The 25,035-nt window shown below is 41.8% G+C and overlaps 1 protein-coding gene across 3 annotated transcripts in view; it reads right to left on the reverse strand.

Moving 5' to 3' along the window:
* The window catches only part of C18H16orf87 (chromosome 18 C16orf87 homolog), a 32,923-nt gene extending 18,644 nt beyond the window's left edge, over positions 1 to 14,279 (reverse strand). The window contains exons 1-2 of one of the 3 annotated variants that reach the window (XM_071084498.1): positions 14,081 to 14,269; positions 5,965 to 6,061 (exon numbers count right to left, since the gene is read on the reverse strand). In XM_071084498.1, the coding sequence (XP_070940599.1) occupies positions 5,965 to 6,061; positions 14,081 to 14,146 (163 nt within the window). In that variant the 5' untranslated portion in view covers positions 14,147 to 14,269. Of the gene's footprint in view, positions 1 to 5,964; positions 6,062 to 14,080 lie in introns of all 3 variants that reach the window. The other 2 variants (XM_011759228.3, XM_071084499.1) reach the window with 2 other exon arrangements.
* Positions 14,280 to 25,035: the final 10,756 nt, after the last annotated feature.

The following is a 25,035-nucleotide window of genomic DNA, read 5'->3' on the forward strand; positions in this document are numbered from 1 at the left end:
TCCCACACTGTACTTTATCAATAAATCCGTTCAATCCTTCCTTGCTTTGTGTGTTTTGTCCAGTTCTCTGTTCAAGACACCAAGAACCTGGACATACTCCAGAGTTAACATCACCATGCCTGGCTAATTGTTTGTATTTTTCTTTTTTAGAAACAGGGTTTCGCCATGTTGCTCAGCCTGATCTCGAACTCTTGAGCTCAAAGCGATCTGCTCGCCTCGGCCTCCCAAAGCACTGGGATTACAGGTGTGAGACCTTGTGCCCAGCCTGAGCATTTCTTTCTTTCTTTCTTTCTTTCTTTTTTTTTTTTTGAGGTGGAGTTTCACTCTTGTTGCTCAGGCTGGAGTGCAATGGTATGATCTTGGCTCACTATAACCTCTGCCTCCCTGGTTCAAGCGACTCTCCTGCCTCAGCCTCCCGAGTATTTGCGATTACAGGTGCATGCTACCACGCCCAGCTAATTTTTGTACTTTTAGTAGAGATGGGGTTTCACCATGTTGGCCAGGCTGGTCTCAAACTCCTGACCTCAGGTGATCCACCTGCCTCGGCCTCCTAAAGTGCTGGGATTACAGGCGTGAGCCACCGCACCCGGCTGAGCATTTCTTAACACAGTGTTAGTGCTAACATGCATCTCTTTCTCTCATCAAAATTAATTTTAAATTTTAAAAAGTTCATTAATTCCACCTGGAGCAGTGGCTCACACCTGTAATCCCAACACTTTGGAAAGCAGAAGCAGACGGATCACCTGAGGTTGGGAGTTTGAGACCAGCCTGACCAACATGGAGAAACCCCGCTTCTACTAAAAGTACAAAATTAGTGGGGCGTGGTGACAAATGCCTGTAATCCTAGCTACTTGGGAGGCTGAGGCAGAAGAGTGGCTTGAACCCAGGAGACAGAGGTTGTAGTGAGCAGATATCGCGCCACTGCACTCCAGCCAGGGCAACAAGAGCTCTCGCTCAAAAAAACAAAAAAAGATTCATTAATTTCTATAATAGATTTTGCTTATATATACATATTTTCAGCTACATTAAGTTCTATATAGTTTTACTCTACCACCTCCCTAATTTCTATGAATGTTATGAAGGTATAATTGATTAGTATTTATGAAAAACATGAGTTTTAAACAATTCATATCTAGCTAAATCTAGTCAGCCTAACAGATTCTTTTCTTCCTGCACATCACAAACTGTGTACAATAATTAAATAAGAGCTTTCAACCTAGTGAAATGTTAAAAATATCTTTTATAGCTTTATTTTTTAAATCAACGAGCTTTAATTATAGTCCTTTTTTAAAAAAGATGTCTACTTATGCAAACAAGTCTTCCTTGACTCTACCTGTTATATAATTACCTATCTAGGCCAGGCGCGATGGCTCACGCCTGTAATCCCAGCACTTTGGGAGGCCGAGGCGGGTGGATCACCAGGTCAGGAGATCAAGACCATCCTGGCTAACATGGTGAAACCCCGTCTCTACTAAAAATACAAAAAATTAGCCGGGTGTGGTGGCGGGCGCCTGTAGTCCCAGGTACTTGGGAGGCTGAGGCAGGAGAATGGCGTGAACCCGGGAAGCGGAGCTTGCAGTGAGCCAAGATCGCGCCACTGCACTCCAGCCTGGGCGACAGAGCGAGACTTCGTCTCCAAAAAAAAAAATTACCTATCTATCCATTTATGTATTTCCTTATTAATACTACATGTAGAAATCATTTTGTGGGGTTTTAAAAACAAGCTCATGCTTCAAGTACTGTTTTGCAGTTTTTTCTTAAATTAACAATGTTTTAGAGATCTTTCCCGGTTTCAGTACATAAAATCTGTATCATTCTTTCAAACTAGCACATACTAGTAACTAAAAGATAATTTAGTTACTTAATTTAACCATTCCCCTATTGATTACATCTGGCTTACTAACAACCTTCTGCTATTATAAAGTGTTGCCTTGAAAATCCTAGTAAATGCTTAATTGTGTATATAAACAATTAGGCTCTCTAGGCTACCTACCTACTGATTCTAGGCTCTGCATTCTAGGCTATGTGTATTTAAACCTTTTAACAATTACTGGTAACACTGGTCTCAAAAAAGGCTGTACCAATTTTTGTTCCCAATAGTATGAGACTATCCATTTTGCCATACTCATGAAAGTATTAGAAATTCTTTACACTTATGTGAGCTGTGGGCAAAAAGAATGGCATTTCGTTTCAACTGCATTTCCCTGATAATTAATGAAGTTGGTTATCTTTCAGATATATAGTGTACATTTTCATTTCTTCTATTAATTCTCTACTACTTTCCTCAAAACTGAAATGTTCTAGATCTCACTGACAACACTAAGCACTTGATAAATTGTAGTGACCTTAAACTCTTCTCAATGCCCTACATACTATGGGATTATCCAAGGCAAACCTTATTTCTAAGAAATTTAATTGTAAAAACGAGTATTACTGAGTACCTAAAACTTAACATGCTTTGCAAATGTTAGACATTTTCATACGCACTTCAATCCTCTAACACCGGTACTATAAATCTATCTTATAAACAAACAACAGTTGCTCATGGAGGTTAACTAAGTTGCTTAGAAAGGGAAAGAATTTGAATCTGAAGCCAGGTTTTCTGACCCCCATGTCCGTACTCTACCGAACCGTTTTTGAGGCTTTGAATACTCTTAATCCTCTCCCTAAAATCTTTTCCTCCTGTGGTTTCTATGGCACAGCCAATCCTTGACGTTTCTCCTTCCTTTCTGGTTTGGTTTTGCTGCTGATTCTTCCTCCTGCAGGGATTTCTGGGCTTCAATGTTTCATCTTCACTTCAAAGTCAAAAGACCACTCTTATTAAACAAGGAAACCTCAGGAAACTCCAAATATAAAATAATAATGAATTGCTTCTTAAAACTCACTCATGGCCGGGCGCGGTGGCTCAAGCCTGTAATCCTAGCACTTTGGGAGGCCGAGGCGGGTGGATCACGAGGTCAGGAGATCGAGACTATCCTGGCTAACATGGTGAAACCCCGTCTCTACTAAAAATACAAAAAACTAGCCGGGCGTGGTGGCGGGCGCCTGTAGTCTCAGCTACTTGGGAGGCTGAGGCGGGAGAATGGCGTGAACCCGGGAGGCGGAGCTTGCAGTGAGCCGAGATCAGCCACTGCACTCCAGCCTGGGAGACACAGCGAGACTCCGTCTCAAAAAAAAAAAAAAAAAAACTCACTCATTGCCACGACTTATATAACATTGTGCTGTTGGTTTTTCTCCTACGGCTGACATTTCTTCTCAGTTGATCTGACCTGTCTATAAAATTGGTGTCTGTCAAAGTTTAGTCCCTGAATGCCTTCCTCTTCCTAACTTACAAACTCTGCAGTGCCAGCTCATCCATTTTCCATGATGACAACTACCATCTAGTCACTGATGGCTCAAAAGTTTTATCTGCAGCTGAGGCTGCAGACTGTATGTCCAACTGAAAAAAAAAAAAAAAAAAACTACATGGATGATGTTTCTATACCCAAAATTAAATTCTTCATCTTTCCCCCACAGCTTGTTCTCCCTCTTATATTCTCTTTTAACTAGCAATCCAAGTCAGAGATCTGGGAATCTTCTAAATTCTTCCCTGTGGTTTAACTGGTTAAACTTAACAACTCATTAACACTTGTATCATCTGTTTCTTCTTTTATTCATTTTGTTTTACACAAGGTCTCACTCTGTCACCCAGGCTAGAATACAGCAGTACAATCACAGTTCACTGCAGCCTCAACTTCCCAGGCTGATGTGATCCTACTGCATCGGCCTCCCAAAATGCTGGAATTACAGGCATAAGCCATCATGCCTGGCCCTGTTCCTTCTTTTATCTTTGTTGAGTTTCTTAACTCATTTCTCATCTGAATCACTGGTACATAAAATGAACTCAAAAATACTTGAATAAAAAAAATAAGCACTTTGTCTCCCTAAGAACAAGGACCATGTCTTAATTCATTTTTAGAAACTCAGCACTGAGCTGACATGCCACCCCAAAATAGCTACTGAGTGAATCATCATTTCAGGGTTCCTTTATCTAAACCAAACTCTCAGAAAGTAAGATCCAGAAATGCATTTTTAACAAGCTCTTCTGGATGAATCCTATACAGCCAACCCAGCAACCGCCTTTAAGAACCAATGAATTATGTTCATTCTCATGATTAGAAGAGAACTGAAACAGTGACAGAAATGGAACTAAACAAGTTTCCCGCCACTTCTATATAGACCTAAGATAAATAAACCTCTCAGACATAAATAAAAATTATTATTGAATCATCTGCTACTATAATCACTCTAACTCAGTATCCTTAGTTAACCTACTGCAATAATCCACTTCCATATTTGTACCCCTACAAACTGTTCTCTACACAGCAGCTGGAATGATCTTTCTAAAACTCAAATCAGAGGATGCCATCTTCTCCTCACTTTGTCCCACCCCATCTCAGGGACAGTTTCTCCTCACAGTTTACAAACAAAACCCAAACTTCTTACTCTGGTTTACAATCAGAGTAATCTAGCCTCTGCCTAGCCCTCTGAACTCATCTTCCACTCTTCTAACCATACTGTCTACACTGCAATCACAATGGTCTTTTTGTTCCTAAAATATACAAAATTTTGTCCAACCTTAGAACTTTTGCACTTGCTATTGCCATCTGTCAAGAACGCTCTTCTCCCTGACCTTATCATGGCTAGCCCCTTCTATCCACTGAGACTCCATTTAAATGTCACCTCCTCAGAGGGACCTTCTCTAACCACCCAATCAGAAGTAGCCTTCCAGTCACTTCATAGGACTATAAAGCATTTATCACAAGGTTACATTTTCTCTGTATATTTGTTCACTATCTCCCACCCACAAGAATATAAGCTCCATGACAGCAGTAAATCTGCCTTAACAGTAGAATTCAATGCTTTGTGCCCAAGGCTTGGAACAGTGTCTAGCATACAGCAGGTGCTCAGTACGTATTTGTAATCAACCTACTCTTATTTCGAGGTCACCACTGTATGAAGGTCTGCTTTTAGCCAAGCATAAGTAACAAAATTGTATCTTTTAGTATTAATAAATATGTCTATTGAACAAATCTAATTTGTCTATTTTAATGGAAAAGCAACAAATTCAAACAAAATCATTTTTTGGATATCCTCGGTCAGGGAACTGTAAAATATAGCCAACATGTCTAAAAACGTTTTTCATACCAAAACCAAGTTATATTTTTCAATGGTCACTAGTTTAAAAAAAAAACCAAAACTTTAAAGTTGCTGCAAATTTTACCAGCATTGTAAGAGAAAAAACTCAAACGTCCATCAACAGGAAAATGGATAAACAAATCTCCATACAAAGACTCCTACTAAGCAATAAAAAGGAATGAACTCTTATTGGTACATACAACATGGCTGAATCCTAAATAATTACACTCAGTGAAAGAAACCAGGCAAAAAAGAGTACATACTGTATGATTCCATTTATATGAACAGTGACAGAAGGAAGATCTGTGGTTACCTAGAGTGGAGGTAGCAGGAAGGAGGGATTACAATGGGAACTAGGACACTTATGAAACTGATGAATGTTCATAATATTGATTGTGGTGATTAACTGGTATATACATATGTCAAAACTTATCAAACTGTGCACTTCAAATACATCCAATTTACTCAATGTCAATTATTACTAAAACTATTTTTTTTAAGTTTGTCTATCAGATCAGGTCATTTGCTAAAACCCATCAATGGTTCTCCGACTTCAAAAATAAATAATTTGTTACAAGCGTTATCAGGTTGTAAGCGACTTAACATTTAAATGCAATACACATGAAACCAATGTCATAAACTAATTCCAATAGTTAATAAAAGTCAAAGACACTTTAATAGATTTAAACTTTTAACTTCAACAAAAAAATGTAAATAGTAAATTCACAAAAATTAACTTTGTATTTCTACATCAAAAAGCTAAAAAGGTATTAAACTCACAATTACCTGTAGAAGGTGGTGATTTCTCTGAGTGTTTTGCATTTAAAAGTTTTCTGCTAATAAATATGTAACCACAGGGACATGATTTACATGCAACAGGAACCTGTAGGAAAAAAAGAAAAATACATATTATTACTATTTTTCTATTGTTAAATTTCTCAGTGTCTATATGGTCTCCTCAAATGAATGATAAATTACTTGAAGTAGGAATCACGTATTTATTTAAACCCCAACTCCTTACAACAAATTGTCTGAGATGAGTATCATATCACATAGATATTCACATTCTCTTTTTTCTTTTTTTTTTTTTGGGGGGGACGGAGTCTCACTCTGTCACCCAGGCTGGAGTGCAGTGGCATGATCTAGGCTCACTGCAACCTCTGCCTCCCGGGTTCAAGTGATTCTTCTGCCTCAGCCTCCCAAGTAGCTGAGACTACAGGCACCCGCCACCAGGCCCAGCTAATTTTTATATTTTTAGTAGAGACAGGGTTTTACCATATTGGCCAGGTTGGTCTTGAACTCCTCACCTCGAGATCTGCCCGCCTCAGCCTCCCAAAGTGCTAGGATTATAGGAGTGAGCCACCATGCCCGGCCTGATATTCATATTCTTCTACTGCTTAACAAAACCATGAGGACCATACCAACACCATAAAAAATAAATGCATATTAAATATGCACTGATGTGAGCGACCGATAGAAAACTGTAATAGGGTCAGAGCAAGGGGAAGTATGTGGAAAAAAAGGTAGCATTTCCTAAAAGGTTAGTTTGACAGCATTTTATGGTATAGAACAAATTTGAAAAGGGTGAGTGGGCAGGAAGTCATTAAAGTAACCCTGGTAAAAGATTATGAAGGACCAAGTGGAATAGTAAGAATGGAAATGGAAAAAGGTAGATCTGCCAGAGTTTCAAAGGCAAGAAAAACAGACAAAGGCCCAAACTGATGACTGGTGAAAAAGTGGGAAGAATGGCCGGGCGCGGTGGCTCAAGCCTGTAATCCCAGCACTTTGGGAGGCCGAGACGGGCGGATCATGAGGTCAGGAGATCGAGACCATCCTGGCTAATACGGTGAAACCCCGTCTCTACTAAAAAATACAAAAAACTAGCCGGGCGAAGTGGCGGGTGCCTGTAGTCCCAGCTACTCGGGAGGCTGAGGCAGGAGAATGGCGTGAACCCGAGAGGAGGAGCTTGCAGTGAGCTGAGATTCGGCCACTGCACTCCAGCCTGGGTGACAGAGCGAGACTCCGTCTCAAAAAAAAAAAAAAAAAAAAGTGGGAAGAAGTGAAAATAACTCAGGATTCTAACATGAGAGGAGAAGATATCAACTACTACTGACAAAAAAGAATAAAGAATAGTTTACAGCAACCAGTTTTTTCTTAAATTGTTGTGGGTAGATAGTAGGTGTACATGTTTATGGGGTACACTAACAGACATGTAGTGCCTAACAATCACATCATGAATCACACATTCATCCTTTGTGTTACAAATAATCTACACTTTTAAAGTTTTTTTTTTTTTTTGAGACGGAGTCTTGCTTTGTCACCCAGGCTAGAGTGCAGTGGCCAGATCTCAGCTCACTGCAAGCTCCGCCTCCCAGGTTCACGCCATTCTCCTGGCTCAGCCTCCCGCGTAGCTGGGACTACAGGCGCCCGCCACCTCGCCCGGCTAGTTTTTTGTATGTTTTAGTAGAGACGGCGTTTCACCATGTTAGCCAGGATGGTCTCGATCTCCTGACCTCGTGATCCGCCCGTCTCGGCCTCCCAAAGTGCTGGGATTACAGGCTTGAGCCACCGCGCCCGGCCTTAAAGTTATTTTTAAATGTACAATTAAATTATTACTGACTATAGGACTGGGCGCGGTGGCTCACACCTGTTGGGAGGCCGAGGCAGGTGGATCACTTGAGGTCAGGAGTTTGAGACCAGCCTGACCAACATGGTGAAACTCTGTCCCTACTAAAAAAAAAAAAATACAAAATTAGCCGGGCATCGTGGCGCATGCCTATAATCCCAACTACCTGGGAGGCTGAGGCAGGAGAATCGCTTGAACCCGGGAGGCAGAGGTTGGTTGCAGTGAGCCAAGGTCGCACCATTGCACTCCAGCCTGGGCAACATAAGCAAGACTCCGTCTCAAAAAAAAAATTATTGACTATAATCCCCCTGTTGTACTATCAAATATTAGGTCTTATTCTTTCTAACAACAACCAGTTTGAGAGGCAAAAGTATACTGACATAAAAAAAGAGAATGTAGGAGAAAGTAGGAATTTAGATCCAGAATCTTATATCTTAGTTCCAGAAATGACTCTGGACAAGATATTTAAGATCTTCAAGCTTCTGCTTCCAAATCTGCAAAATACGTAAATTTTCTTTCTCTACTCCAAACTTGTAACTGTTTTTTAAGCCAAGTGCTACTGAAAATCATTGAAAAAATTTTTTAGTTTTCCCCATAATCATTTCACCCATATCAAAGTTAACAATCCTTGGAATCAAGACTTGTTCACCAAAAGTCTGAAACTAATCTTGACGAAAAAGTATTTACAGAATAATTACAGTAAGAAAATTTCAATTTTCTCTGTAAGATAAATTCCCCCATTTGGCAGTTGTTCTGCTGAAGCTTTTTATCTATGTCTGTACAGAATGCCTCATCTTACAAAATCTAAATACTTGATCTAATTGAGCTAAATTGAAATTTTGGCAGAAGAATTCCTTTTCTTTGTATAAAAACATTGAACAAAGGATCTCCAGTTTGTATTTAAGAAAAATAGCACAGAAATCAATAAAAATAATCAAACTCCAGATTTGTCTAACAGCTTGCTTTGTTAAGAATGTGATGAGATCCCTTCAAATCACAACCAAAAAAAGTTACATTTTTTAAATAGTGTAAAATCTGTCTAAAAGAGATGTCTGCCATTTTTTCAAATTTCATATCTTCATATAAACCAAGCTCAAAGGCACTGACTCATTTCATTTACACCTAAACATATTATTAAGGGCATCCACAGTAATGTAAATTGTTTTAAATTAATGCTATCCAAAATACACAAATGCATATTCTTACTCAACAGCTCCTTTCCTAATCAGCAAGCATTTTCTTCCAGCTACTGAAACTCAATAAATTTGAATTTGGGTTTCAGTCTTATACAAAAGAACATCATATCAATCCATATCCAGAATTAACAGTGTTGCAGTTAGATGAGAAATGTACATTTGGCTTTGGGACCCAGAATGCACAAACACTAACTCAACTGATAGGTTGATTTTCATCCACAAATGAAAGTGTTTTATGCTCAATAAACCTTCATGTGCCAGAGTTAATTCATTCTATCATCCTGTTTAAAATAAAAAGTTCCTTCCCCACAACCTCTGCCCTGGAAAAACAAACAAACAAACACACCACCACCACCATCACCACCCTAGATCCTGTAAAAACAATTATCAAATAGGTTGGACAACTTCAGTAATATTAACCTCATTTCATTAATTATAGTATAATTTAGATTTTAAACAAACACACTAAAGTTTCTTTACATTTCAGTTGATAAACACAACAGTAATGAAATTCTAATGTTATACTTTCAGGATTTTAAAAGGAAAGAAAATATTCAGGCTGGGCGCGGTGGCTCAAGCCTGTAATCCCAGCACTTTGGGAGGCCGAGACGGGCGGATCATGAGGTCAGGAGATCGAGACCATCCTGGCTAATACGGTGAAACCCCGTCTCTACTAAAAAATACAAAAAACTAGCCGGGCGAAGTGGCGGGTGCCTGTAGTCCCAGCTACTCGGGAGGCTGAGGCAGGAGAATGGCGTGAACCCGAGAGGAGGAGCTTGCAGTGAGCTGAGATCCGGCCACTGCACTCCAGCCTGGGTGACAGAGCAAGACTCCGTCTCAAAAAAAAAAAAAAAAAAAAAGAAAATATTCAAAGTATTGTTTACTGCTAGTTTACTGGGTATTCACTTTTTGAAAGAAAGATTTAGGTTGTTTGTATGTTTTACAAGTAAAACAGATATTTTTATTTTTATTTATTTATTTTTTATTTATTTATTTTTTATTTTTATTTTTATTTTTATTTTTATTATTTTTTTTTTTTTATTTTTTTTTTTGAGACGGAGTCTCGCTGTGTCTCCCAGGCTGGAGTGCAGTGGCGTGATCTCGGCTCACTGCAAACTCCGCCTCCCGGGTTCACGCCATTCTCCCGCCTCAGCCTCTCAAGTAGCTGGGACTACAGGCGCCCGCCACCACGCCCAGCTAGTTTTTTGTATTTTTAATAGAGACGGGGTTTCACCATGTTAGCCAGGATAGTCTCGATCTCCTGACCTCGTGATCCACCCGCCTCGGCCTCCCAAAGTGCTGGGATTACAGGCTTGAGCCACCGCGCCCGGCCTATTTTTTTATTTTTTTTGAGATGAAGTTTACAGGTGCCTGCCACCATGCCCGGCTAATTTTTGTATTTTTAGTAGAGACAGGTTTTCACCATGTTGGCCAGGCTGGTCTCGAACTCCTGACCTCAGGTGATCCACCCGCCTCGGCCTTCCAAAGTGTTGGGATTACAGGTGTGAGCCACCGTGCCTGGCCTGGATTTTTTAAACCTGCAAAAAAAAAAAAAAAAAATCTCGTCCTATAGTGTTTCACTGATTTTTCACCTTTTTTTTTTTTTTTTTGAGACGGAGTCTCTGTCGCCCAGGCTGGAGTACGGTGGTGCGATCTTGGCTCACTGCAACCTCTGCCTCCAGGTTCAAGCAATTCTCCTGCCTCAGCCTCCCCAGTAGCTGGGGCTACAGGTGCATGCCACCACGCCCAGCTAATTTTTTAGTAGAGATGGTGTTTCACCGTGTTAGCCAAGATGGTCTGGAACTCCTGACCTCGTGATCCACTAGCCTCTGCCTCCCAAAGTATTGGGATTACAGGTGTGAGCCACTGCGCACGCCATTTAACTGATTTTTTAAAAGCTCTAAAATAATTACATTACAGATAACTCATTTAGATTCTTTATTACTGAGAGAACCAAAGGAACTTATACCAGACATATTTGCTATCCATCACATAAAATTTCCTTTAAATTAAAAAAAAGCTGCTCTATTTTTTTAAAAAACAAAGACAAAAACAGAAGCATACACAAAAGATACCAGAAAACTGACAAGAATGTTGAGTACCACTGCACACAAAATAGCTCAGTGATTTTGAGTGACTGATGGATATGAAACCCCTTGAAAATAAAAGTATTGTGGTTTAATACGTTTTAGAATGATATGTTCAACAGAAGCCTGCAAAGGAGATGTTACAAAGCAGTTGATAATCTAGCTTTTTCTTGTTTGCTGATCTCTGTACCAGTCTTTCAAACTTACGCACACACACACAAGTAAATCTAATCAACTGGGAAATCTCAAATTTAAAGATTTTACACTTATGTTTATAAACTATACCTAAATTCTAATTTAACGTTTTTTAGGCAACTTAGAATCATAGCAGTAATCTAATGTTTAGAAAATGGCTTTCTAGATTATAATCATATTCTGGTTTGTAACTAAAAGAAGCCAGTACTTTTAAATTAGAAAGCTAAAATTAATCCATTATTTTTTCACATCAGGTTCATATCACCAAAAGTTTTAATTAGTCCTTATACACGTTATATTCACTTAAGTATTTGGAATAAAGGACAAAACAAACCAACTCATTAAATTACGTACTAGCTTGCTATGGGCAGAATTATGCGCCCCCCACATACCCAAATTCATATATTGAAGCCTTAACCCCAATGTGATGGTATTTGGAGATGGGGCCTTTGAGAGATAATTAGATTTAAATTAAGTCATGAGGGTGGGGCCCTCATGATGTGATTAGAGACCTTTTATGAAAAGGGAGGCCGGGCGCGGTGGCTCAAGCCTGTAATCCCAGCACTTTGGGAGGCCGAGACGGGCGGATCACGAGGTCAGGAGATCGAGACCATCCTGGCTAACACAGTGAAACCCCGTCTCCACTAAAAAATACAAAAAACTAGCTGGGCGAGGTGGCGGGCGCCTGTAGTCCCAGCTACTCGGGAGGCTGAGGCAGGAGAATGGCGTAAACCTGGGAGGCGGAGCTTGCAGTGAGCTGAGATTCGGCCACTGCACTCCAGCCCGGGCGACAGAGCAAGACTCCCTCTCAAAAAAAAAAAAAAAAAAAAAAAAAGAAAAGGGAGAGAGCTTGACCCTCTCTCCGCCATGTGAGGCCACCAAGAAGACAGCCATCTGCAAGCCAAGAAGAGAGCCCTCACCAGAACATAACCATGCTTGCACCATTATCTTGGACTTCCAGCCTCCAGAACTGTGAGAAAATAAATTTCTGTTGTTTAAGCCACCCAGTCTATGGTATTTTGTTATTACAGCCAAAGCTGGGAAAGCTGATTTTATATGAAAGAATAAATATGGGGAAGGGGGTGTATAATAAAATGAATGTGATCTTTCCAAATAAAACACTGATCCTGTTTTGTTGAACAGTTTTTCAGAAACTCCTATAAGTTTAGTATCCTTTGCTCTTTTATATAAAAATAGTCATAAAAAACTGGCTATTTTTCCCAAAAGGTTGCTTTATGCCAATTAGAACGAAGTCAGGATTTGCAAATACTTGTGCCTTACAGAAACTGGAATGCATAACGCATACCCCATGTAAACCTTATACTTCTACACAATTAACTGGAATAATTGGAAATGATTTAAACACTGAAATAATCTCCCACAAATAGTCATATCGCAAAGACCAGTTTTGTCAAAATTTAACAAATTTAGTTTAGTAGTAAGAATGAAAGTAACTCTTTGGAAAACATGACTAAACTGTTTTTATACTGCATACTGGCATAGCTCCTACACTGTATTTCTTGCACAACCTTTTTCTGATGAGCGTTTGTACTACAGCCCATAAAGGATACTTAATAAAACATGTAACATGTTTTCTGTTACAAGATTTGAAAAACCTACAAGAATTATCCTTGAAAAATGCACTAAAGTCAGCTTATTAAAAAGTCACCAGCCATTTCAAATTACTCTTGATTTAAAAAAATTTAAAAAGGCGGGGGGGAGGGGAGGCGAGAAAGGTAGTCATTTTGAAAAAATTCACTCAGTGGAAAAGGAAAAAACACACCCAGATCTACACGCTGGTAACAAATGAGGGCCTTACGAATGCTTTTAATTGAAGGAGTTTTAACTCATTCGATGTTAAGGCTTAAAGGAATGTCTATTATTCCAGTAAAGAATTGAGACACGCTTCAACACAGAGAACACTGAAATGAGATGTTTAAATTACAACTATTACACCATGAACTCAATGTAGAAAGGAATCGTTTCAAATTCAAGAAACCAGATAGAGAGAGAGGGAGGGAGAGAGAGACAGAGAGAGACAGAGATATAGATCTACAAGCAGACAGGCCAAATTTGTAACAGTGGATACTGCGAGGGGTGGGGAAGTAACGAGCGCCCAAAAAGGAGGAAGGGCTTAAACGGGTGCCTTATTCAATCATGAACCATTAAAAACAACGTAAATGCAGGATTCGCGATTGCACAGCAAAAATATAATAAATACGTGAGGAGGGGAAAAAAAAATCTCCAAATTCGCCGAAACTCAAAATCATTACACGCGGCCCGCTTTGTCCCACTCAGGCGCCCGCCCCGGTCGCTGAGGCGCCGTTTTGGGAGAGCCCCGCACCCGTCGGAACCGGGAACAAAGCCGCCCGGGCCGCAGGAGGGGCTCTCGGAGACAGGGCCTGGCCTGGGAGGCGGGCGCACGGCGCCCTCTCGCCGGGGCTGCCGCCCGCAGGCTCCCACCGCTGTCACCGCCGCCGGCGAGAAGAGTCTGGGGCGCCAGACAGCCGCCCAATGAGCCCACCACAGGCGTGCTCCCCCAGCTGCTGGGACACAGCAGGAGGGGCTCGGTTGTCTGGCCGCCGCCAGGCGGATACTGGCTGGCCACGGCCCCGGGCTCTTCCCGCGAAACCCCTCGGTGCAGCCCGACCGGCCCCGGACCCCCACCGCCGCCGCCGCGGCCGGGCCCAAGGACCTGCCCACCGCTCAGCCACCGAGAGCCCGGCGAGGTCCCCCTCCACAGGCAACGGCCGCCAAGCCACTGCCGCCCGCCCGCGCGCCCGGCCCCCAGCACCCACCTGTTGGTCGCACTCGGGGCATGATTTGGTGGCCATCTTCACTTTCTTGGCTCGAGTTGCAGACATGCTCCTCTACCTCAGCGGCGGCGGCAGCGACAGCTCGGGCTCCTCCCCTAGCACTTCGGCAGCCCGGCCTCCGGCCGCCCCGTCCCCGCAAGCCTCACCAAGCCTCTGGCGGGTGCGCGCGCGCGCGCGTGCGCGAGCTCGCGCGGAACCTGCGCGCCAAGGGGGCGGGGCGGGGCGTCGGCTGGCGGCTCCTGGGGACCGCGACACGCGCTCCCACTACGACTTGCGACCCACAGCTCGCCCGCGAGCTCGCCCAGAGTATCACTGGAGGAGAAGAGACCTCCCGGACCGCCCCGGCGCGGCAGTGGCCACGCCTCCTCTCGGCCTGGCCGACTACGAGGGGGCAAGGCCTGGGCGGGACTCGGCAGTAACGGGCGTCGAGCTCGACCAACGAAGGCACAGGTAGGACGGGCCGTAGTGCTGGGCACGCCCCCTCCCCATGGAACGAGAACGTGGGAGCGAAGGCTGGGGAATGAATGGTGAAGGGCGTAGCGTGGATCCTGGCATTTAATAAACTTCAGTAGGCTGGGCGCGGTGGCTCATGCCTGTACTCCCGGCACTTTGGGAGGCCGAGGCGGGCGGATCACGAGGTCAGGAGATCGAGACCATCCTGGCTAACACGGTGAAACCCTGTCTCTACTAAAAATACAAAAAATTAGCAGGGCGTGGTGGCGGACGCCTGTAGTCCCAGCTCCTCGGGAGGCTGAGACAGAAGAATGGCGTGAACCCGAGAGGCGGAGCTTGCAGTGAGCCGAGATCGCGCCACTGCACTCCAGCCCGGGCGACAGAGCAAGACTCCGTCTCAAAAAAAAAAAAAAGCAAACAAAAAAACTTCAGTAGATGTTACCAAGGCTAATCGTTGAGGAATTATGATAGACATTTTATGAGAGCATTGGACCTAGCAGCAGAGTGAAAATTCATTTATTTATTCAATATATAATTGCCTAAGTCCCACTGTCAGGAAAATTTGAATAAAATGCAGTGTCAGCCTTCAAGGAGCAGCCTAGCTGTGTAAACCAGTGCTACTCACTATCAAGAGGAGGGATCAGTTGTTTTTTTTTTTCCAATCTGTCCGTGACTGATACTTACTAAATTAACATTAAATAAATTATTCGAGGCCGGGGGCAATGGCTCACGCCTGTAATCCCAGCACTGTGGGAAACCCAGGCGGGCGGATCACTTAAGCCCAGGAGTTCGAGACCACGCTGGGCAACATAGCGAGATCCCCATCTCTACAAAAAGTAAAAGATTTTAAAAATTTAGCTGAACATGGTGGCCCATGCCTGGAGTGGGAGGATCGCTTGAGCCTATGAGGTTGAGGCTTCAGAGAACCGAGATTGCGGCCACTGCACTCTAGCCTGAGTGATAGTGGAAGACCCTGTCTCCAAAAAAAAAAAAAAAAAAGGGGCCGGGCGCGGTGGCTCACGCTTGTAATCCCAACACTTTGAGAGGCCTAGGCAGGTGGATCACCTGAGGTCGAGAGTTCGAGAACAGCTTGGCCAACATGGTGAAACCCCATCTCTAGTAAAAATACAAAAATTAGCCAGGTGCGGTGGTGCACGTCTGTAATGCCAGCTACTTGGGAGGCTGAGGCACGAGAATCGCTTGAACCTGGGAGGCGGAGGTTGCAATGAGCCAAGATTGCACCACTGCACTCCAGACTGGGCGACAGAGCGAGACTCTGTCTCAGAAAGAAAAAAAAAAGGCCGGGCGCGGTGGCTCACGCCTGTAATCCCAGCACTTCGGGAGGCCAAGGCTAGCTAACACAGTGAAACCCCGTCTCTACTAAAAATACAAAAAAGTAGCCGGGTATGTTGGCGGGCGCCTGTAGTCCCAGCTACTCGGGAGGCTGAGGCCGGAGAATGGCGTGAACCCGGGAGGCGGAGCTTGCAGTTAGCCGAGATCGCGCCACTGCACTCTAGTCGGACTTCGTCGGAAGGGGAGGGGAGGGGAGGGGAGGGGAGGGGACGGGAGGGAAGGGGAGGGGGGAGTTAAAAACAACTCTGCAAAATGTAAGCTTACTTTTAAATATTTAATTTGACAGACCCAGAGTTATGCTTAATAAACAATCAGAACAAACATAACAGAAAGAAAATAATTTACAAACTGTACACGTTGCTCAGAGAAAATTTGCCAATATGCATTTATTACAGAGACTGGCTATTCCACTGATAACTTTTTATTCTACAATTGTTAACTAAAGCAAAGTTATGAGTTACAATTGTATATAGTAAATGCCTGTAAGCACACTTTGTATAAATAACAGGTATATAAATGTTTAAAGCTTTTAATATGAAACCCACGAGATTGCTTCCTGTTTGATCATTTACAGGCATACTTTGGAGAGACTAGGGGTTCAGTTCCAAGCCATTACAAAAAAGAGAGCCACACTCAATTTTTTTTGTTTCCCAGTACATATAATAAACATGTTTCCACTATACCATAATATAGTAAAAGTACAATAGCATTATGTCTAAAAAACAGTGTACACACCTTGATGTTAAAATTGGGCTAAAAATCCTGGGCAAAATGGTGAAACCCGTCTCCAAAAAAAATTAAAAAATAACCAGGTGGTGACAGTGCATGCCTGTAGTCCCAGCTACTCAAGAGGTTGAGGTGGAGGATCCACTGAGCCCAGGAGGTCGAGGCTGCAGTGAACCATGATTGTGCCATTGCATTCCAGCCTGGGTGACAGAGAGAAACCCTGTCTCAAAAAAAAAAAAAAAAGAACGTAATCCTGCCACTGCTTTATCAACTAATATTTATGTAATATTCTAAATCCTTTGTTGTCATTCAGCTATGTTCACAGAATCTTCCCCAGGAGAGTCCATCTCAAAAAACCACTTTCTTTGCTCCTTTAAAAGAAGTAACTCCTCATCTGTTCAAGTTTTATCATGAGATTGCAACATTAATCCGAGCACTTTGGGAGGCCAAGGCAGGAGGATTGCTTGAGCTCAAGAGTTTGAGACCAACCAAACATTTGTAAAATGTTTAGTTATAGCATTCACAGAGGTGCAATGTCAAGTTCATTGTCTCTTTAATAATTACTGTAAAAACATGGAACATATTATAATAATTGTAAAATACCTGTTATTTCAAGTTTCTTACTTAAATTTGCATCTCTCAATCATAACTACTAGGGAAAAATATGCTGCCCTCCTTACTTGCACTAAAATTTTAAGATCCAAAACTCCTGCACAGAATACTAGCAAGCCATCTTCAGCATAGTTTGAAGGAATTATACATCATGATAAAGGAGGATTTATTTCTGTAATGCAGGAATGATTAAACATACAAAAATCAATCAGAGTAATATACCACATTAATAGAATAGAATAGAACATGGTGAAACCTCATCTTCACAAAAAAATACAAATATTATCTGGGCGTGATGTGCATCTGTAGTCCCAGCTACCTGGGAGGCTGAGGTGGGAGGAATGCTTGAGCCCAGGAGGTCAAGGCTATAGTGAACCATAATCGTACCAATGCACTCCAGCCTGGACAACAGAGTGAGACCCTGTGCCCAAAAAAAAAGAGGAGAGAATGAGATTGCAGCAATTCAGTCACATCTTCAGACTCTACTTCTAATTCGGGTTATATCTTGCTATGTGTCCCGCATTTGCAGTTACATGCTCCACTGAAGTATTGAACCCCTCAAAGTCATCCATGAGGATTGTAATCAACTCCTCCCAAGCTCCTGTTAATGTTTATATTTTGACTTGCTTCCATGAGTCATGAATGTTCTTAATGCCATCTAAAATGGTGAATCATTTCCAGAAGGTTTTCAATTGACTTTGCCCAGATCCATCACAGGAATTGCCATCTATGGCAGCAATAGCCTTACAAAATCTATTTCTGAAATAATAAGACTTGAAAGTCAAAATTATTCCATAATCCATAGCTTACAGAATGGATTAGCAGGCATGAAAATAACATTAATTTCTTAAACCTCCATCAGAGCCGTTAGGTGACCAGGTGCATTGTCAATGAGTAATAATATTTTGAAAAGAATCTTTTTTTCCAAGCAGTAGGTCTCAGCAGAGGACTTGAAATATTTAGTAAACCATGACAGATGTGCTGTCATCCAGACTTTGTTATTCCATGTATAGAGTATAGGCAGAGTAGATTTAACATGTTTCTTAAGGGCCCTAAGATTTGGGGAATGGTATATGAGCATTGACTTCAACTTAAAGTCATCAGCTACACTTGCCCCTAACAAGACAGTGAGCCTCTCTGTTGAAGCTTTGAAGCCAGGCCTTGATTGCCGCCTTCTCTCCAGCTGTGAAAGTCTTAGGTAGCATATTTTTCCAGTACAAGGCTGTTTCACCTACAATGAAAATTTGTTCTTCAATGTAGCCACCTTTACTAATAAAATTAGCTAGATCTTTTGGATAACTTGCTGCAGCTTCTACATCAGCACTTGCTTCCCCACCTTGTACTTTTACATTATGGAAATGGCTTCTTTCTTTTTTTTCTTTTTCTTTCTTTCTTTTTTTTTTTTTGTGATGGAGTCTCACTCTTTCACCCAGGCTAGAGTAAAGTGGCATGATCTTGGCTCACTGCAACCTCCACCCCCATGAGTTCAAGCGATTCTCCTCCCTTAGCCTCCCCAGTAGCTGGGATTACAGGTGGCCGCCACCATGCTTGGCTAATTTTTGTGTTTTTAGTAGAGATGGGGTTTCACCATGTTGGCCAGGCTGGTCTCAAACTCCTGACCTCAGGTGATCTGCCCTCCTTGGCTTCCCAAAGTGCTAGGATTACAGGTGTGAGCCACTGCGCCTGGCCAAGTTGGCTTCTTTCTTTAAATCTCAAGAACCAACCTCTGCTAGCTTCAAACTTTTCTTCTGTAGTCTTCTATAGAATTGAAGAGAGTTAGGGACTTGATCTGGATTAGGCTTTGACTTAAGGGATTGTTGTGGCTATTATGATCTTTTATCCTGACTACTAAAACTTTCTTCATATCAGTAGTACAGCTGTTTTTCATTCTCATCATTTGCATGTTCACTGGAGTGGCACATTTGATTTCCTTCAAGACTTTTTCTTTGCATTCACAACTTGGTCAGCTATTTATCCTATAGTGTAATAGTTAAATTTTAAATTATCTTCAGTGGAAAAATTGATTTCAGATCTATGATTTTCCTATGCAGGAATTTTCTTTTGAGGGAAATAAAATTCAAACTGTTCTATCACATTTGTAAAATGTTTAGTTATAGCATTCACAGAGGTGCAATGTCAAGTTCATTGTCTCTTTAATAATTACTGTAAAAACATGGAACATATTATAATAATTGTAAAATACCTGTTATTTCAAGTTTCTTACTTAAATTTGCATCTCTCAATCATAACTACTAGGGAAAAATATGCTGCCCTCCTTACTTGCACTAAAATTTTAAGATCCAAAACTCCTGCACAGAATACTAGCAAGCCATCTTCAGCATAGTTTGAAGGAATTATACATCATGATAAAGGAGGATTTATTTCTGTAATGCAGGAATGATTAAACATACAAAAATCAATCAGAGTAATATACCACATTAATAGAATGAAAGGGAAAACGATATGACCTTTTTGACATAGGTTCTCACTCTGTCACCCAAGCAGGAGTACAGTGGCTCGATCTTGGTTCACTGCAACCTCTGCCTCTCGAGCTCAAGTGATCCTCCTTCCTCAGACTCTCAAGTAGCTGGGATTACAAGAATGTACCACCATGACCAGCTAATGACATGACTATTTTGATTGATGCAGAAAAGGCATTTGACAAAATTCAACACCCTTTCATGATAAAAACACTCAATAACAGAAAACAAGTGTTGATATGAATATAGATATGGAGAAAATGGAACCCTTGTGGAATGAAAAATGGTGCAGTTGTTGTGGAAATGCGGCCTGGAGATTCCTAAAAAAATTAAACATAGAATTACTATTTGAGGCCTGGTGTGGTGGCTCACACCTGTAATCCCAACACTTTGGGAGGCAGAGGCAGGCAGATCACTTGAGTTCAGGAGTTCGAGAAGCCTGGCCAACATGGTGAAACCCCGTCTCTACTAAAAATACAAAAATTAGCCAGGCATGGTGGCATGTGCGCGTAATCCCAGTTACTTGGGAGGCTGAGGCATGCGAATCACTTTAACCTGGGAGGCAGAGGTTGCGGTTAGCCAAGATCGTGCCACTGCACTCCAGCTTAGGTGATAGAGCGAGACTCCATCTCAAAAAAAAAAAAAAAAAAAAAAAAAAATTTCCATTTGATCTAGCAATTCCACTTCTAGGCATATACACAAAAGAGTTGAAAGCCAATACTCAAGCAAATACTTGTATGCCAATGTTCGCAGCAGCATTATTCACAGTAGCCAAATGGTAGAAACAACCCAAATGCCCATTCTCAGATGAATGAATAAACAAAATATGTTACATACCATATGTCACGCACCATATAACATCATTCCAGACTGCACATTCGACAGTGGTCCCATGAGATTATAATACTGTATTTTTACTGTACCTTTTCTATGTTTAGGTACACAAATACCATTGTGTTACAGTCACCTACAATATTTAATATAGTAACATGCTGTGCAGGTCTGTAGCCTAGGAGCAATAGGCTACACCACATAGCCTAGGTGTATAGTAGGCCATACCATCCAGGCTTGTGTAAGTATACTCTACGATGCTCACACAATGATGAACTCACCTAATGATACCTTTCTCAGAACATTTCCCCATCATTAAGTGACTCATGACTGTGCATATAACAAAATATTATTTAGCCATAAAGAGAAAGGAAATTGTGACACCACAACATGGATGAGCCTCGAAGACAGGATGCTAAGTGAAATAATTCAGACACAAAATAACAAATATTGTATGATTCTACTTAGATGAGAGACCTAGCGTCATGAAATTCATAGAAACTGAAAGTAGAACAGTGGTTGTCAGGGCCTAGAGGAAGGAGGGAAGGGGGCATTATTGTTTAATGGGTATGGAGTTTCAGTATGGGATGATGAAAATGTACTGGCAATAGATGCTGGTGATGGTTACACAACAATGTCAATGTACTTAATGACACTAAACGGTACATTTTTAAACGGCTAAAATGGTAAATTTCATGTTATGTATATTTTATCACGATTAAAAAGAAAAAATATTCAATAAACTAGGAATACAAGGAAACTTCCTCAACATGTTAAAGGCCGTATATGAAAGACCCACAGCCAACATCATACTCAACAGTGAAAGGCTGAAAGCTTTTCGCTCAAGATCAGGAACAAGACAAGGTTGCCTGGTTTCACTTCTATTCCACATAGTATTAGAAGTTCTAGCCAGAGGAAATTAGGCAAGAAAAAGAAACCAGAGGCATCCAAATTAGAAAAGTAGTGGGCCAGGCGCCGTGGCTCACGCCTATAATCCCAACACTTTGAGAGGCCAAGGTGGGCAGATCACCTGAGGTCAGGAGTTCAAGAACAGCCTGGCCAAAATGGTGAAACTCTGTCTCTAATAAAAATACAAAAATTAGCCAGGTGTGGTGGCACACGCCTGTAATCCCAGCTACTCAGGAGGCTGAGGCAGGATAATCTCTTGAACCTGGGAGACAGAGGTTGCAGTGAGCCGAGATCACACCATTGCACTCCAGCCTGGGTAACAGAGCAAGACTCAGTCTCAGGAAAAAAAAAGAAGTAAAATATTAGGATCATTAAAATACTGAAGATACTAGAAAAATTAGCACATCTGATTGACCAATCCTTGTCTTTAAAAGTTGGCACTTGGCCGGGCGCAGTGGCTCACGCCTGTAATACCAGCACTTTAGGAGGCTGAGGCAGGCCGACCATGAGGTCAATAGATCAAGACCAGCCTGGCCAACATGGTGAAACCTTGTCTCTATTAAAAATACAAAAATTAGCTGGGCCTAGTTGATTCCAGTCTGCCAAGATATTGGGTATGTGAGTGAAGTCACACTGGCCAAGAGATCAGAGGCTGCCTTCCTCCTTGCATGTGGTTTGTTTCTGGACACTCAGCTCTATTCCACTGATCTATACATCTATCCTTCTGCTAGTACTGCACTGGTTTGTTATGTAGCTTTAAAATCTGGAAGTGTGAGTCTTCCGGGTTTGCTCTTCTTTTTCAAGATGGTTTCATTATTCTTTTTCAGGGTTGTTCGGGGAAAAAATTCAGAGTCCCTGTAATTTCTATATGAATTTTAGGATCATTTTGTCAATTTCTGCAGAGAACCCAGCTGGATTTTTATAGGGATTGTGTTCAACAGCAGATCAATTTGGGGAATGTTGCCATTTTAATATTAAGACCTCCAATCCAGGAACATGGGATTTTTTTTTTTAATACATTAAAAACAAACAAACAAAACTAGAGACAGAGTCTTGCTCATAACTCCAGCTACTCAGGAGGCTGAGGCAGGAGGATTGCTTGAGCCCAGGAGTTTCAGACCAGCCTGCGCAATGCAGCAAGACCCCATTTTAGAAAAAAAAAAGTTGATATCTCAAAATTGTATTGGAAGTTCTGGCCAGGGCAGTTAGACAAGAAAATGAAATAAGGCATGTAGATTGGAAAGGAAAAGCAAAACTATCTCTATTTGCAGATGACATTGTCTTATATGTAGAAAGTCCTAATAAGTCAATCTATTATTAGAATGAATAAATGAGTTCAGCAAAGTTGTAGGACACAACATATAAATATCAAATTTATTTCTATATACTTGGACTCAACAATATGATAATGAAATTAATTCCATTTACAATATCATCAAAAAGGATAAAATAGAAACTGTTTTCATATCTCCTTGCCATGTTGCCCAGGCTGGTCTCAAATTTCTGGGCTCAAGTGATCCGCCCACCTCAGCCTCCCAAAGTGTTGGGATTACAGGCATGAACCACCACACCCAGCCAGGGTATCTTTTCATGTATTCAGATCGTTAACTCCTTTCAACAATGTCTTGTAGTTTTCAGAGTATGTTTTACACGTTTTTGCTTTATTCCTAAGTATGTTTTACACGTTTTTGTTTTACGCCTATAATCCCAGCTACTCAGGAGGCTGAGGCAGGATAATCGCTTGAACCTGGGAGACAGAGGTTGCAGTGAGCCGAGATCACACCATTGCACTCCAGCCTGGGTGACAGAGCAAGACTCAGTCTTGGGAAGAAAAAAAAAAGAAGTAAAATATTAGGATCATTAAAATACTGAAGATATTAGAAAAATTAGTACATCTGATTGACCAATCCTTATCTTTAAAAGTTGGCACTTGGCCGGGCGCAGTGGCTCACGCCTGTAATCCCAGCACTTTAGGAGGCTGAGGCAGGCAGACCATGAGGTCGAGAGATTGAGACCAGACTGGCCAACATGGCAAAACCCCATCTTTACTAAAAATATAAAAAATTAGCCGGGCGACGCCGGGCGCGGTGGCTCAAGCCTGTAATCCCAGCACTTTGGGAGGCCGAGGTGGGTGGATCACGAGGTCAGGAGATCGAGACCATCCTGGCTAACATGGTGAAACCCCGTCTCTACTAAAAATACAAAAAACTAGCCGGGCGTGGTGGCGGTCCCAGCTACTCGGAGCCTGAGGCGGGAGAATGGCGTGAACCCGGGAGGCGGAGCTTGCAGTGAGCCGAGATCGCACCACTGCACTCCAGCCTGGGCGACACAGCGAGACTCCGTCTCAAAAAAAAAAAAAAAAATTAGCCGGGCGTGGTGTTGCGTGCCTGTAATCCCAGTTACTCGGGAGGCTAAGGCAGGAGAATTGCTTGAACCCAGGAGGTGGAGGTTGCAGTGAGCCGAGATCACACCTCTGCACTTCAGCCTGGGTGACAAGAGCGAACTCCATCTCAAAAAAAAAAAAAAAAGTCATGGAGAATTGCTCCCACTGAGTTCTATTAGTAAAACAGGGCTAGGCTATATTCACTGGCCTGGTGGAAGAGAGTTACACAAAGACATGCAGTTGATTCTTGTTATTTGCAGTAGTTATGTTCTAGAAAGTCACTGCGAACACCGAATTTGCAAATTCTGACCATTGCTCCCAGGGAATATGCAGGATTCGCCTCTAGTCACATTTATCTCAAGAGAGTAATCGAGAACCTTAGTCTACGTGTTTAAAAACACGTTAGTTAATATATATTGTTCATCCAGTAACACTGAACTCGGCCAGCAGCACAACAATTTGTGCCTGAAGCTTCTCCAACACACGTATATTTTCGGTAAAGCACATCAGACTTCTCGCACTTTGGAACACGAGGCAGCACTTCAGCACTGTGCTTGGAGGCATTTTTTGTTTGTTTTTTTTTGAAAATCGCTCTTGTTCCCCAGGCTAGAGTGCAATGGTGGGATCTCTGCTCACTGCAACCTCCACCTCCGGGGTTCTTGCGATTCCTTGGAGGCCATTTTAAATAGCAAAATCACTAACAACAGCCCCTCCCCCCACCCAAAGTGTCACTAAATAGACCACCAAATGGGACATTTGTTTACGGTATTGGAGCAAAAACAAGAAGCAAAGCATGGACTTTGACCACTGCTGGGAATGGGAGTGTCAGTCAGCTGAATTTTTTTACCACTCTGAACATGTCCACAAATGACCGCAAAAGCACTTTAAATATTGATTTTGGGATTACAAATAAATTTTAGTGAGTAGGCTAATTTGTAAATACAGCATCCATGAATAATAACGATTCATAAATAATAAAGGTATCAGGACTCGCTACAAGCTACTATGGCATACAATAACAATTGTTTATGATCACCTTCCATATTATCACCTAACAAAAAGAATAATCTCAAATTTAATGCATTCGCTTTTACATAATTCACAATTTTTACTATATGCCTAAGTGCACTGTTTATTTCAGCTGACTTTCTTTTCATAGCATGACTTTCTTAAGGAAAGAGTCATTGTTT

The sequence above is a fragment of the Macaca nemestrina genome, chromosome 18 (genome assembly GCF_043159975.1).
Source record: "Macaca nemestrina isolate mMacNem1 chromosome 18, mMacNem.hap1, whole genome shotgun sequence".
Taxonomy (NCBI): domain Eukaryota; kingdom Metazoa; phylum Chordata; class Mammalia; order Primates; family Cercopithecidae; genus Macaca; species Macaca nemestrina.